Genomic DNA, 14,405 nt, shown 5'->3' with positions numbered 1-14,405 from the left:
AATGCAGCTTAAACTAGAGTTGGTGGTTATTCATTTCTTAGTCTTAATGTGGTCACCACTGTTACAGTATTGGGTGTCACTCCCAGAAAGTGCCTAAAGTTTAATTTTCAAATAAGCTTCCACTTTACATTTCCCTTCAAGAGAATGTATGTCCTTCCAGAGAATTAAACATCGAATTTTTTAAACCCAATTTTAGCTATCTTAATTTTTCTTCTACTGCCTTTCTTTTTCATTGAAAGGCCTGAAAACTGTGACCTTCAAAAGAGAAAGGATTGCAAAAATTAAGTGTCGAGCTTGATCCTTACCACTTCAGCTGTGTTAAATGGAATATAGCCATTGTTCTCTTGTGTTCAGAATAGTTTCTGATCATTAAATCTGATGTTTTTAAAGGAAAGTTTTCATTGTGACAGTAAGGCTAACAGCCCGTGAGGTTATGTACACACAAACATATCTATTCCATTTAAAGCAATATGTCCTCTGGCTTCTGATTAAAAATAGCCAGAAGGACCAACTTACCAGGGAAAGTCAAAGAGGAAGAATTACAGAGAGAGCACAGAACTTAATTGGCTATTTTGTTTTAACTCAGAGGCCATTAGACCACTTTTCAAAATTACAGTGACATATGCTCAGAATAGGTGGAAAATTACAAGTAGACTTGGAATGCTGGCAAATGTTTTTACAAATTCCCCAAGAAGTTTCTCTCCAATGTGCAAATCTTTCTATCTTGCAAATTTTAAGTCTTGTCTTTTAAGATTTTTTTTTAAAGATTTTATTTATTTGACAGAGAGAGAGAGAGAGACAGTGAGAGAGGGAACACAAGCACGGGGAGTGGGAGAGGGAGAAGCAGGCTTCCCACGGAGCAGGGAGCCCGATGCGGGACTCGATCCCAGGACCCTGGGACCATGACCTGAGCCTAAAGCAGACGCTTAACGACTAAGCCACCCAGGTGCCCCTAAGATTTTTTTTTAAAGATTTTATTTATTTCAGAGAGACAGAGCATGAGCAGGGGGAGGGGCAGAGGGAAAAGCAGACTCCCCGCTGAGCAGGGAGCCTGATGACAACATGGAATTCGAACCCAGAACCCTGAGATCAGGACCTGAACCGAAGGCAGACGCTTAACCAACTGAGCCATTCAGGTGCCCCAAGATTTTAAGTTATCTCTGTACCCAGCGTGAGGCTCAAACTCACAACCCCAAGATCAAGTGTCACATGCTCCACTGGCTGAGCCAGCCAAGTGCCCCTACGTCTTTAAATAAGACTCCATTTTTCTGTTCAAGGAGCTGTGATTTTTGCAAAGTAGCCCTTCAGTTTAAGAAATTTGGGGCATTATATCCTTTGTTACAGAAAATGATTTTAATCATTTCTCTTGAAGTATGCCTTTTATTAGAATTCTCATCTAAAACATTCTTTTGGATAGAATTTTTCAAATTGAACATATGGGCCTGTAGTTGTTAGGCCCCTCCCCCTGAATACTAATTTTTGAACATATTGATCGTTATTTAAATATTTGGTTATTAGAGCCAAGACACAAAAATTAATGCATTTTGAAAGGTGTTTTTGTTTCCATCTGTTTCTTTGCTATACATTGATTATCCACTCTTTTTAAAAACTTCAAATATAAGATCTATCTTCAAATTATTGAATATTTCATCCATCCAAGTATGTGAACATTCTCCTGTGAATAAATTTATATAGACCTTTTATATACATGGAGCTTTGTAGCTTGAAATGTTTTTAAGGAGAAACTATTTGAATGATAAACAATATATCTAGTGCCCCTTGGGTTTTTTGTTTTTTAATTTCTCAAATACACAATTATTTGAGGGTGGTCACTCAGATGGAAAAATACTGGCATATGTGTTGAACATTTTATTTTACTATAGTTTTTAAGAATTTTTGCCAACAACCTGCTTTCTTAGGGCCTATGCACCTCCCCCCTTCCCAGCTGGACATCCACTTTTCCTATTTTTTTTTTCCCCAATTTTTTTTTTTATGCAGGGGAGAGAGGCAGCTCCCAACCATAAAAGCTTCATTCTTTAATATGGGGGTTTGGGGATGAAGGTATTTTGTGAAGACAAGTCCATATAAAATGTGTAATGAATATTCCACGAGAAGGATGTCTTTTTGCTCTCAACTCATTTTTTAATTTTACAGTAAAACATTACTTCTTAGGAAATGTTTAAACCAGTGAGAGAAAGCTGATGCAAATAATTAAACCACTCCTTATGTTTTTTAAATTTTAAATTGTATATTGGCTTTTGATTTCAGTGTCTGGTGTGAATTAAGTTCTTACTACAACTGCAGTGCATACCAACCTTCCCTACGACACCATTTCCTGGAATGTGAAGCCCTCATGCCATTAGCTATCCACACGCAGCAAGTTTTGTGTATGTGCATTTCTTTTTTGTGCACTCTGTTAGGCTGGTTGTGACTAAAATCAGCTTAACTTTTGTATTAGATTATTTCACTAACTGCTCTAGTCAAAATGATCAAATCTTTGTACAATAGAAAATAATTTAAATTTTTATTTTTCTACTGACATTTCTAATTCTGGTATAAATGTTTATCAATAAAGAATTTCAATTCTGTGAACTGGAATGGTTATTTCTTTTTTACAGTGACCAGTGAATTTAATCTTTTGCAATAAAGTCTGACTTAGATTTTTGGATTTTTAAATAACTTAGTACTTAACATATGTTTACCTGTATTTCTTTTACATTCAATTTCTTACTAATTTATGGTAAAATCCTTGTTCAAAGATGTGATTAAACTGTATGCACATGTGAACTTGAGTCCTATTAACTGCACTTTGTGGGCTGTATCTTGCCATCAAGAAGCGTTTTGTCTGATTCCACACTGGGATGGCTGAGAGCTGATACAGTGTATGAAAAAAAATTATTTCAATAGTAGGTTCACATGAAGAGTGGCTCCGACGTCGGTTTAGCACTCTCAGGGACGTCACAGAAGTCTTTCTCTGCTCTGCCGTTTTCAGCGAATTGTCCAATTTGGGTGTCTTACATCCTAGTCCAAGATAGACGACCCCTACAGTTCCAGGCGTCATAGATAGACATACAATGTCTGGCGGGAGACTGCCCATTCTTTCTCTTTTATTTTTTATTGAGGTATAATATACAGTAAAGTGCACACATCTTAAATGTATAGCTTGATTAATTTTTACATATTCATACATTTATGTGAATACCATTCGCAACAAGGTACAGAGCAATTTCTAGGACCCCAGGAGAACCCTACATGCAGAGTTGGGCCAGAAGCCCCCAAGATTGTATACATATCCAGGACCCAAGGCAGGAGGAACTTTTCTTCAATTTTCAAAAGGTGATAACTCAAGATTGGACAATGGAAAGAGATTGTGTAAGATGAGGGGCTAAAGGTGCTGAGTATGGTAAAGTGGACCCCATAAACTATTGCTAAGACAACACAGTACTGACGAGCCCAAGAATCTTCTAGGGAGTTGAGGGAATTTGTACTCGGGCCAACCATTGCTTAGTTCCAGCCTATTTCTACTTGGTGGGATTTTGAGCCCAGAATAGCCAGATTTTCCAGTTTTTCAAGGGAAGTTGCAAATCTAGATTATTTGAAATCTATATTTTTAAGCGCAACTAATTTGAATTCACAAAAAATGCTTTTCAGGTCAAATAACGCATGCCTTTGAGCGTTGAGTTGGCCTCTTCATTAAGCTATTTGAAACAATGGAAAATAGTTCCTACCCTGGTTATCCTTAAAGTGGTTAGAAACTTTGTGATTTGAACAGATGTATGGAGTGCTAGTGAGCTGTAAAGAGGAGACTGGGAGAAATGAGATGATGCTGGAGGAGAAAGTCTGCTAGAGAACCCCAACGCATCCTTTTCCCCAGGCGTGGACCCCAATGATGGGGCAAAAGTCTACGTCCTGGTTTGTCAGTGCAGGTACCACTTACCCTGTCCAAGGGAAAAGGCTGAGCATGTTAAACTTCCAAATATCGGGTCCTAATTTTACATCTATTTTTCTATTCTCCTCCCATAAGGAAGATCTACTGAAATGGATCATAGACCTAAATGCACAAACTAAAACCGGGTTTTAGTTAAACTTTAAAACGGGTTAAATTTTGTGATCTTGAGTTAGGCAAAGCCTTCTTAGATAGAAGCCCAGAAGCACCAGGGAAAAGAGAAAAATATAAATTGGACTTCATCAAAATGAGAAAATGTTATGCTTCAAAGGGTGCCATCAAGAGAGTGATGGCACACAATAGGAGGAAATATTTTCAAGGCCTATGTTTTATGAGAGTGGTATTCAGAATATATAAAGAACTCTTACAACTGAACCATAAAAAGACAAATAACCTGATTTAAAAATGGGCAAAGGATCTGGATAGACATTCTCCGAAGAACCTACACCATGGCCAATAAAGACAAGAAAAGATGCTTAACATCATTATTGAACAGGGAGGTGCAAATCAAAAGTACGATGAAATGCCGCTTCCCACCCACTAGGATGGCTTTAATCAAAGAGACAAGAGTATTGCCAAGGTGTGCAGAAACTGAAACCTTCATATATTGCTGCTGAGGATGTAAAATGACACAGCTGCTTTGGAAAGCAATCTGGCAGTTTTCCTCAAAAGGTAAAGCACAGAATTACTATATGATCAAGAAACTCCGCAGGTATATATCCAAGAGAAATTAACTCTGAAGATGTGCTAAGTGAAAGAAGACAATCCCATAAGACCACATATTGTATAATACCATTTATATGAAAAGTCCAGAATAGGCAAATCTATAGAGACAGAAAGATTAAGCCTAAGGCTGGGGATTGGGGAGAAATGGGTAAGGAGCTCATTTTTGGTGTGATAGTTGCACAAGTCTGTGAATTTACCAGAACTATTGCATTGTGTACTTTAAATGGGTACATTTTATGTGAATTATGTTTCAATTAGGCTGTTTTTAAAAGTTTGCTGGCATAGTGCCACGGTAATGTCCTATTAATCACAAATGTGTGTTCATCTCTTTCTTAATTAAGGTAACTGTAGGACTGGGTCAGTCATACCCAGTCTAGTCCAGAGTATCAATGAGGAGCAATTTTCAGCTGGAAAAAAACATAAACCTGAAAAAAGAGGATGTTAATTGTTGATGCTTCCTCTGTATTTGTTTCTGATTACTGCCTCCCATAACTGGATTATAACTTAAAACATTTTAGTCTGGTAAAATTATAAAGATTGTATGCAGCTGTACTTCCATATGGATTCACTTGAAGGATTCGTGCAAATGTCTGAATTCTAGAATGCAGTTGATTCCTGTTGACAGTAGTTATGTCTTTAAAGTCACCGTGCACACTCCATTATCGAACACTGAACCACTATTGGGGGAAATACAGGGTTGGGTTCCTGTGAGTCTCTACTCACAATACTTTTGTCAACTGATCAATACATAATCTTGTTCTATGTGTGCTTCTGTTCAAAGACACCCTTTTAAATACATCTTTCTTACAATAGTTATGTGCAGTATTTCTTCATAATAAAACAATATTTCAATTACAGCATTTTTGTGTAATGTCCTTCACAATACTGCGACTGTATTAACTCTTTCCCTCAGTCATATGCACACAGGCAGTACACGTATATAGTACATGTAGTAAACACACAGGATAACATACGATACTCACATAAACACAGAGTACTGTGAACACATACTGTTATACCACACAGTAATGCAAATAGAGTCCTGAAAAAATTAGAGATTTCATGAAAACGTTAACTAGAACCTTACTGTTGATGGAACGGCAGGATGTGTGATGGTGCAGCACAGTGTGGGTAAACCTCTTGACCTTGGCTTGCCTCATGAAAACCAAGGAAGAGGTAGGTGGAATTTATTCTGCAGAAGAGGAAGAGGGCAGCATGTCCACATTTGGCAGTTCAACCTCAGGAGTTTGCCTCTCATGACTTGTTGATGGAGTTGGCAACTTTCCCTCCCAAACCGGCCTGAAAAATTGGGTCAGCCTCGTCTGCTTGGCTTTTTGCCTCAAATCTTTAAGCATCTTGGAATAAGGGGCAAATGCCGTGGAGGTGAGGCGCTTAAATTTGAGGCTGCGATTGAGCATAGGGTCGCACTCTTCCATGTCATTGAAAATTCTTTCCAAGGCAGAATTCCATTCCGATATTTTAGTCACTGTAAGAGGGTCAATTCTTGAAGCTGTAGGCTGGCTTTCATGTTCATCCTCGTCATTGCCGACTCCAATGCCTTGTTTTGCCATCTCATCCAGGTCTTCGTTGGTGGGTTCTACTGCCTTTTCCGCCAGAATTTCCTCCACGTCTTCCTCCTTCATGTCATCAAAGCCTTCCCCACTTATTTGCCGTGCAATGTGCATTATATTTTTGACACTGTCGTTTATACTTTCTGTAACACCTTCAAAGCCTTCAAAATCTTGCACACAGTCTGGCCAAACATTTTTCCAACAGCTATTGATAGTAGCTTGTTTGATGCTGTCCCAGGCTGTCCCAACATAATCAATAACGTTGCTCAGAGTGACTGACTTCCAATAGTCCAACATGGTAGTCTCCGTGTTGGACTTGAGAGCCTCAAAAGCCTTGCTATAAAGCTCCCGGGTATAGTGTGCCTTGAAAGCTTTTATTATCCCCTGATCCAGGGGTTGGATGAGAGATGTAGTGTGTGGGGGCATGAAAAGAACTTCTACGTTGGGGTGGGCATTTTTGAGTTCTTCACAGCAATGGAGTGGGGCATTATCCAAAATTAATAAAACCTTGAAGGCAAGGTTTCTGCCCTGGAGATAGCATTCAACTTCTGGTATGAAGCAGTTATGGAACCAATCAAATGTCATCCACGCTTTTTTGCTCCACCTCCAATGCACTGGCATATGGTTCACGCTTTTGCCTGTCAGTGCTGGTGGAATCTGGGCTCTGTATACTATTAGGGGTTTGCACTTGAAGTCGCCCTTGGCATTGGTACACAAGAGCAAGGTTGCATAGTCTTGGAACGATTTAAAGCCAGGGGCTTTGCAGGCCATTTGCGTTATATAGGTTCTTTTGCCAACGTCCTTGTAAAATAAGCCAGTCTCATCAGCACTGAAAACCTGCTCTTCCACATATCCTTTCTCCTGTATAACACTCAGCAAGTATTTTTTAAACTCTTCTGCAGCCTCCTGATGTGCACAACTTGCCTCACCTGCGAGTTTAACATTGTTCACACCATACTGCTTTTTGAAACGTGCAAGCCAGCCAGCGCTGGCGGAGAAAGGTTTAACATTTTTCTGGCCCTGGGTAACATGACCATAAATTTCTTTGGCTTTCAGCCTCACGACAATGCTGTCCCCCACACCTTTTTTATCGGTTGTCATCTCATGAATCCATAAATTTAGCCGCTTTTCCATCTTTTCCATAGCTTCCTCGCGCACTATAGACGTTACTTTAGCACTTTCCGGAGCAGCCTCACGTACAGATCGACGAATTTCCTTTTCCTTTTTCTTGATGTACCGGATTGTTGATTCATTAACATTGAACTCACGGCCAACAGCACTACAACTCATACCTGAACGAAGTTTATCTAACACACGTATTTTCTCCATAAGGCACATCACAGCCTTCCTGCGCTTAGGAGCACTAGGCAGCACTTCACCACTACGCTTGGGGGTCATTTTAAACAGCGAAATCACCACCAAAAAGCACAAAAATGCAAAAAACGTGCCCCTGAATAGACTGCGAAAAGGACATTTATTTATTTATTTATTTAAGATTTTATTTATTTATTTGAGAGAGTGAGAGAATGAGAGAGAGAGCATGAGGAGGGGAGGGTCAGAGGGAGAAGCAGACTCCCTGCCAAGCAGGGAGCCCGATGTGGGACTCGATCCCAGGACTCCAGGATCACGACCCGAGCCGAAGGCAGTCGCTTAACCAACTGAGCCACCCAGGCGCCCGAAAAGGACAATTATTTACAGCATGACAGATGAAGCAAGAAAGCTCATTGCGTCTGCCTTGTTCAACCTCAGCAAGTATACCGCACCGTTGGTTGCCTCAAGAGCTTCACCCTCTGCGCATGTCCGCGAATAACCCCAGAAAGCACCGCGAATATTGATTTTTGGGGTTATAGTAAGTTTAAACAAGTAAGCGAATTCGAAAATACCAACCTGTGAATAACGAAGGTCAACTGTATCCCCATACACATGTAATTCTGTTTAAGCACATTTATTAAATCAGAGCGACCGGACGGTGCTGAAGACTACAAGTTCCAGCATGCACCGCTCCAGCGGCGGAGTCCATGCGCTGTCAACCACTACAGTACCGCCAGGCGCGAGGCATTGGCCCGGAAATGTCGCGTTTGGACTGAGCAGAACTCTCTGCGCATGCGCACACGTTGCGGGGTGGGGGCCCCGCCCCAGCCATCCCCGCCGCCCCCACCCCCGCTGCAGCTCTATGGTCTCTCCCTAGAGCTTTACCGTTTGGGGCAGCTGCTGAGGTCCTGTGGCTCCGCCCGCTCCGCGCGGCAGCGACATGGAGGAATTCGACTCTGAAGACTTCTCCACCTCGGAGGAGGACGAAGACTACGTGCCGTCGGGTGAGCGATTCGGCCGGAGGCGAGAGGAGGCTTGCTCCGCCCCGCGCTTCACGTGAGGCGCGCTTGGCCCGGCGTGCGTGGCCCGTAGCCCCGGTGGCCCCGGCGGCGCGGGTCTCGAGCGGCCCCGCCGTGCAAGCCCCGGTTCCTCGCCCGCCTGCTCCGTCCGCCTGGTCGCCCCGGGCCGAGACGTGTGCGCGGGGGAATCTCGCGCAGCCGACGCCCGCGGCCTGGCTCGGGCCGCCGCCCCCTCTCGGAGCGCGGGAACCCGCACGTGAACACCGCCCCCCTCTGGGGATGCTGTCGGTGTCGGTCGGTAGCCGGACCGACTGCACCAGCGCTCAGGTCTTCTGAAAGGCAGTGTGAGCGTTGGACGTTATCGTCAGACCTTCCGTCCCGAGGGACTTGCTCGCTAGCACTACGTCCAAGATAAATCTATCCACCGTATGCCCTCGCATGGTTATTGGAAAGTTCATCTGATGATGCATTTTGTCTCTTTGCGACGTATACCTGTTCCTCTTTCTTCAGGTGTCTCTGTCTTTGGTATAGGTTTCTCAAACTAAAGGGGGCCAAAATAAATCTTGTCACTCAAACCTACGCCTTCCGCTATCGTGCGCCTTCCCCAGGCTATCCATCTCATTTAAAGTATCCATACAGTCGCTCAGGGGAAAAACAAAACAAAAACCCTAGGAATCATTCATTTTTATTTTCTCTCTTTTGGTTCAAGCAGTTGGTAAGTTCTGTTGTGTCTACGTGAGAAGTCGGTTTCTGACCGCTTCCTTGTCAATCTCCCTGTTACTGAACTGCCATTATTCTTCACTAGGATTATCCATAGCTTCCCAGCTGGTTTCCCTGATTCCGTTTCCATTCTTGGCCACCAACGTTGGTTTTATGGTAATGGCCAGAGTGGTTATTTGAAAACTAGTTTTCATTTTAATCAAAGTTGTGCATACCCATACTTAAACATAGTCAGGGGCGCCTGGGTGGCTCAGTCCGTTAAGGGCTCAGGTCGTGATCTCAGGGTGGTGAGATTGAGCCAAGGTTGGGCTCCATGCTACGGGTGGAGCCTGCTTAAGATTCTCTCTCACCCTCCCTCCATCTCTAAAATGAGTAAATAAATCTTTAAAAAAAAAAAAAAAAGGTCAATTATTTCTAAAAGCCTTGTTTTGAAAACTAACAGGTCCCATCACCCTGCATCCCTGTTCATTCCTCCTCAGGAGAAACTGCTTTCCACTTTTTAATTTGGTATTTTCATTTTATGTTGACTTAACCCATGCTCGGTAGGTGTTATTTTAATACCCTCTTAGGTCATCCCGATCATTCCCAACACACATCCTTCCACCCTCAGGCCCTCCCCAACTCCCCAGCCTGCCATTGTTACCATGTCCAGTTTTGGTTAGATCAGTATTCCAAGTTTACTTTTTTGTAATGCACACATTCAGGTCTGAACCATGTGCCGTATACTGTGATTCCTTTTCTACACAACTTTTTCTGTGTGGAATTAATAATTGCCATTTGTCGTTGCTTAGTTGTCTATGTCCTTACTATTAATTTGACCCTAAACTCTCAGAATTGTATAAATCATCTCCCAAGGCAATCAGATTCATTAAAGAGTCGTTTACTTTCATGTTGAAGTCCAATCTTTGCCTTCTGACCTCCAGTTTGCCTTGGTTTTATCACTTTTAAACCTAGGATCTTTTGTCACCATCACCACTCTGGGTGTTCCACTTACCTCCCTTTTCTGTTGGATTCCATTTCTTGGGTCCTGTGTTATCTTTTTTTCTTGGCGTGTTCCACCAAAATGAGAATAAATTCTCAACTACTCGAGGATAGATGATGTATAATAGACATTCAAGGTGTCAAAACAGTATTTCTAAAGATAACTATGTGACCCCAGGGCATAATTGATACTTTGTCTGGTATAGAATTCTGTGTTTTGTAATAATAATTTTAGGCTTTATAATGATATGGTAATGGTAATGATAGCTTTCCATCAGAATGTTAAGGGTGTTGTTTTATTACTTGCTAGCTTCCAGTGTTTCTATTAAGAAGTCTGTTTTGCTGATTTCTGTTTATTTATATAAGATCTGTTTATCTTTGGAAGCTGATAGAATCTTCTCTTTATTCCTGATTTTTCTGATATTTCACAATGATATACCATGGTATGAGTCTGTTCTCATCCATTGTGCTAGGTTTCTGGAACTTTTGGAGAGAGGTAATTTCCTTTTTTCATTTTCTGTTATTTTTCTGGAAACCTCATTATTCAGATGTTGAATCTTATGTTAGATCTTCTGGACTGGCCCTCTAATTTTATCATTCTATTTTCTAACTCTTGACTTTTTTCCACTCCATGGAAAATTCTCAGTATCTTCAACTCTTGTATTTTTTTTCCTCCTTTGATATTTTTAAGTTTGAATAACTTTTTTCTCCCTTAGTCATTTTTTATAGCATCATGTTCTCATTTCATAGTGAAGTATCTTATTGCTCTATGGATATTAATACTAATTTAAATTTTTCAGTGTTTAACTTACATACATACAGTAAAATTTATTCTTTTCAGTGTACTGTTCTATCAGTTTTGATAAATGCTTAGAGTTGAGTGACCATCACCAAAATTAACAGTTCCAAGGCCACCCCCCCCAAATAAAACATAAACCATGATGTCTGAATAGAAACAGTTTTATTTCTTCTTTTCCAATAGGTATGTCTTTTGTTTCTTTTGCTTGCTTCACTGCTCTTGGTAAGACTTCCAGTATGACGTTGAAGGAGTGGTGAGAGTGGACATCCTTGCCTGGTTCCCAATTTTAAGAGGAAATTATCAGTGTTTCACTATTTAGTATGTTAGCTATGGGTTACAGATGCCTTTTGTGTGTGCATGTTTTAAGTCTTTTACATTGACTAATACATTACTAGCTCACTCATTACTGAGTATGTGCTATTCTCTTCATTTTGCAGACAAAGAAATTGAGGCACAGAGAATTAAAGCAAGTTGCGCAAAATCATTCAGCTATAGAGTAGCTGAGCTGGGATTTGAACCCTGGCAGTCTGTGTATACTGCTCCTCACCGATGCATTTTATCAGGTTAAAGAAGTTCCCTCTACTCCTGATTTGCTGAGAGGCAAATTTTGTCAAATGCTTTTCCTCCATCTGTTGATAGGATTTTGTATGATTTTTCTTCCTGTTAATACGGTGAATTACAGGGCTCCTGGGTGGCTCAGTCGGTTAGGCGTCTGCCTTCGGCTCAGGTCATGATCCCAGGGTCCTGGGATCGAGCCCCGCGTCGGGCTCCCTGCTCAGCAGGAAGCTTGCTTCTCCCTCTCCTACTCCCCCTGCTTGTATTCCCTCTCTCGCTGTCTCTCTCTGTCAAATAAATAAATAAAATCTTTAAAAAAAAAAAAATACGGTGAATTACAGTGATTGCTTTTTAAATTTTGAACAGCCTTTTATTTTTGGGATAAAACTCATTTGGTCATGCTGTATTGTTCTTTTTATACATTGCTGGGGCGCCTGGGTGGCTTAGTCGATTAAGTGTCCAACTCTTGATTTCGGCTCAGGTCATGATCTCAGGGTCGTGAGATCCAGCCCCACATTGGGTTCCACGCTCAGCATGGAGTCTGCTTGAGATTCTTTCTGCCTCCCCCTTCTCCCTCCCCCTCTGCTCCTCCTACTGCTTACCTGCTCTCCCCCTCCAAAATAAATAATAAAGTCTTTTTATACATTGCTGAATTTTGTTTCCTAGTATTTTGTTGAGAATTTTTGCATCTGTATATGAGGGATGTTGGTCTGTAGTTGTCTTGTAATTTCCTTGTTTTGTTTTAGTATCAGATACTGCTAGCCTCATGACATGAGGAAACATTTCTCCAAGGTGATTTTTGTTCACCCTGTATTTTGGTTTTATTAGATACTTCCTCAGATTTTCAGTGATTCTTAGTTGTTTGGCTCATGTTTAAGCATGGAGGACTAAAAAGGTGATTGGAAGCTCTGAGTCTTTGGACAAGATATGTTCATTTTGTTCTTTGTTATTATCTACAGGGACGTTATTTTGCTTCTTTTTTTTTGTCAAAGTAACTGCATGGAATTTGATCATTTTGTGCATGTGTATAATTTAAAATTTGCTTATCTCTTATCAATGGAACTGAGCATTTTTTACATATGTGAGATCCAGAGCCATATTTTTCTCCTTGTCTGAACTGTTTGCAACATTTGCCCATTTTTATGGTGAAAAATAACCTTATATTACTACAAAAGTAGTGTGTGAGCTTTGTAGAAAATTAGAAAATTCAGACAGTTAAGCATCAAAAAATAGAATCATTGCATTATCAGTATTAATCCTTTAGTGAATCCTTTAGTGAACTCTTTTTCTACACCCAGGTATAGATACTTGTATTTTAACCTCAACCTGAAATCATACTTTTTCTGTTACTTTGTGACCTGCTCTTTTCAGTGAACAATCTCTCTGTTCATTTCAGTAAACTTTGGACTCATCTTATATACAGACCTTATTCAGATTTTCCCACTTGACCCTGAATAGACTATATAGCTTGTTTATCCAAATCACGGTTAGGTTCAGGACTACCCATATCATCTAGTTGTCCCATCCTTTAAATTTGTTTTAATCTAGCATGCTCTGTAATGACATTGATTTGCTTAAGAGATCAAGCAGGTAATGTCCTGCTTGAATGTCAGGCTTGAAGCCAGAATGTCTCACCTTCTGGATTTGTCTGATCGCTCCCTCCCTGTATTTTAGGTTGTTCCTTTGTCCTTTGAATTTTCTGTAATTCTGAAATTACTGGAATTCTGAAGTTCTGAAATTTCTGGAAGTTAGATCTAAATGCTCGATGGGTTCAGATGAAATATTTTTGGCTAGAATACCTTATAGATGACTGTGTGTTTCATAATGCATAACATCAAAAGACATGCAACCCCGGGTTCGTTCCCATAGTTGCGACTACCGGATTCAGGGCATGAGAGTCTGATCCCTCTATTGTGTAATTTCTTCCCTTGGAACTGAAGTATTCTGTGTAATACTTAATGGTTAAAACTTCATTTTTTGAAAACATTACTTGATAATCCTTGCCTAAATTACTATCATTACAGTGTGAAAAGTGATATTTTTCTAATTCTGTGGTGTTTCTACATTAGTTGATGTTCTTCTGTAAAGTATTGCTTTCCCTCATCAATTGGGAAAGGATAAGTGTTTAATTCATTTTCTTTAATTATTAACTTTCAAAGTAGGGAATAATTTTAATAGTAGCTTTAAGAAGTATAAATTACTATTTTTTAAAGATTTTAAAATTATTTATTTATTTGAGAGAGAGAGCACAGGCAGGGGGAGGGGCAGAGGGAAAGGGAGCAGCAGGTTCCCCGCTGAGCAGGGAGCCAGACACAGGGTTCAGTCCCAGAACCCAGGGATCATGACCTGAGCCGGAGGCAGATGCTTAACCGACTGAGCCACCCAGGCACCCCAGTGCAAATTACTTTTTGTCTTTTTAAAAAAATATCACAAAGAGCTTACAGATTTTTATTGTTTCAATGTGTTTTAGTCAACTAACAGTTATTCGTTTCAATGCTCAAGTTACCAGTTTTGGCCACTAGGAGTTCTTTCAAGCTGGATCTTACATCGTTTTAATGTGACCCTGTATTCTTAAATAACTTCCTTGCTTTCTGACACAGCAGGATGTCCCAGTTTCACCTTGTGCTTTCCTTCCTTCAGACCTGAAATTCGCTGGGAGCCCTTTTCATGATGAATCATATCGAGGTATATAATCTGGACTCTGAAGAGATGCTCATTGCTACCAAAGTGACATTGTTTCTGTGCCATTTCAGTGAACAGAACTAGAAAATGTTTAT

At 40.6% G+C, this 14,405-nt stretch overlaps 2 protein-coding genes across 2 annotated transcripts in view; one reads left to right on the top strand and one right to left on the bottom strand.

The window, feature by feature from the left end:
* Positions 1 to 5,859: 5,859 nt before the first annotated feature.
* LOC110593935 (tigger transposable element-derived protein 1-like) lies at positions 5,860 to 7,641 on the bottom strand. The gene has a single exon (XM_021705387.1). It carries the CDS (start codon positions 7,639 to 7,641, stop codon positions 5,860 to 5,862), a length of 1,782 nt encoding a protein of 593 aa, XP_021561062.1.
* A 714-nt stretch (positions 7,642 to 8,355) lies between these two features.
* CFDP1 (craniofacial development protein 1) overlaps positions 8,356 to 14,405 on the top strand; it is a 124,188-nt gene continuing 118,138 nt past the window's right edge. Inside the window, exon 1 of the mRNA XM_021702932.1 lies at positions 8,356 to 8,558. Coding sequence (XP_021558607.1) covers positions 8,495 to 8,558 — 64 coding nt within the window. The 5' untranslated portion in view covers positions 8,356 to 8,494. The remainder of the gene's footprint in view (positions 8,559 to 14,405) is intronic.

This window comes from Neomonachus schauinslandi, chromosome 16 (genome assembly GCF_002201575.2).
Source record: "Neomonachus schauinslandi chromosome 16, ASM220157v2, whole genome shotgun sequence".
Classification (NCBI taxonomy): domain Eukaryota; kingdom Metazoa; phylum Chordata; class Mammalia; order Carnivora; family Phocidae; genus Neomonachus; species Neomonachus schauinslandi.
Note: the sequence above shows the minus strand (reverse complement) of the source record. Positions and strands in the feature narration are given on the sequence as shown.

Excerpts from the sequence above, each read along its gene's own strand:
- LOC110593935 (XM_021705387.1), bottom strand. The coding sequence starts at position 7,641 with ATGACCCCCAAGCGTAGTGGTGAAGTGCTGCCTAGTGCTCCTAAGCGC.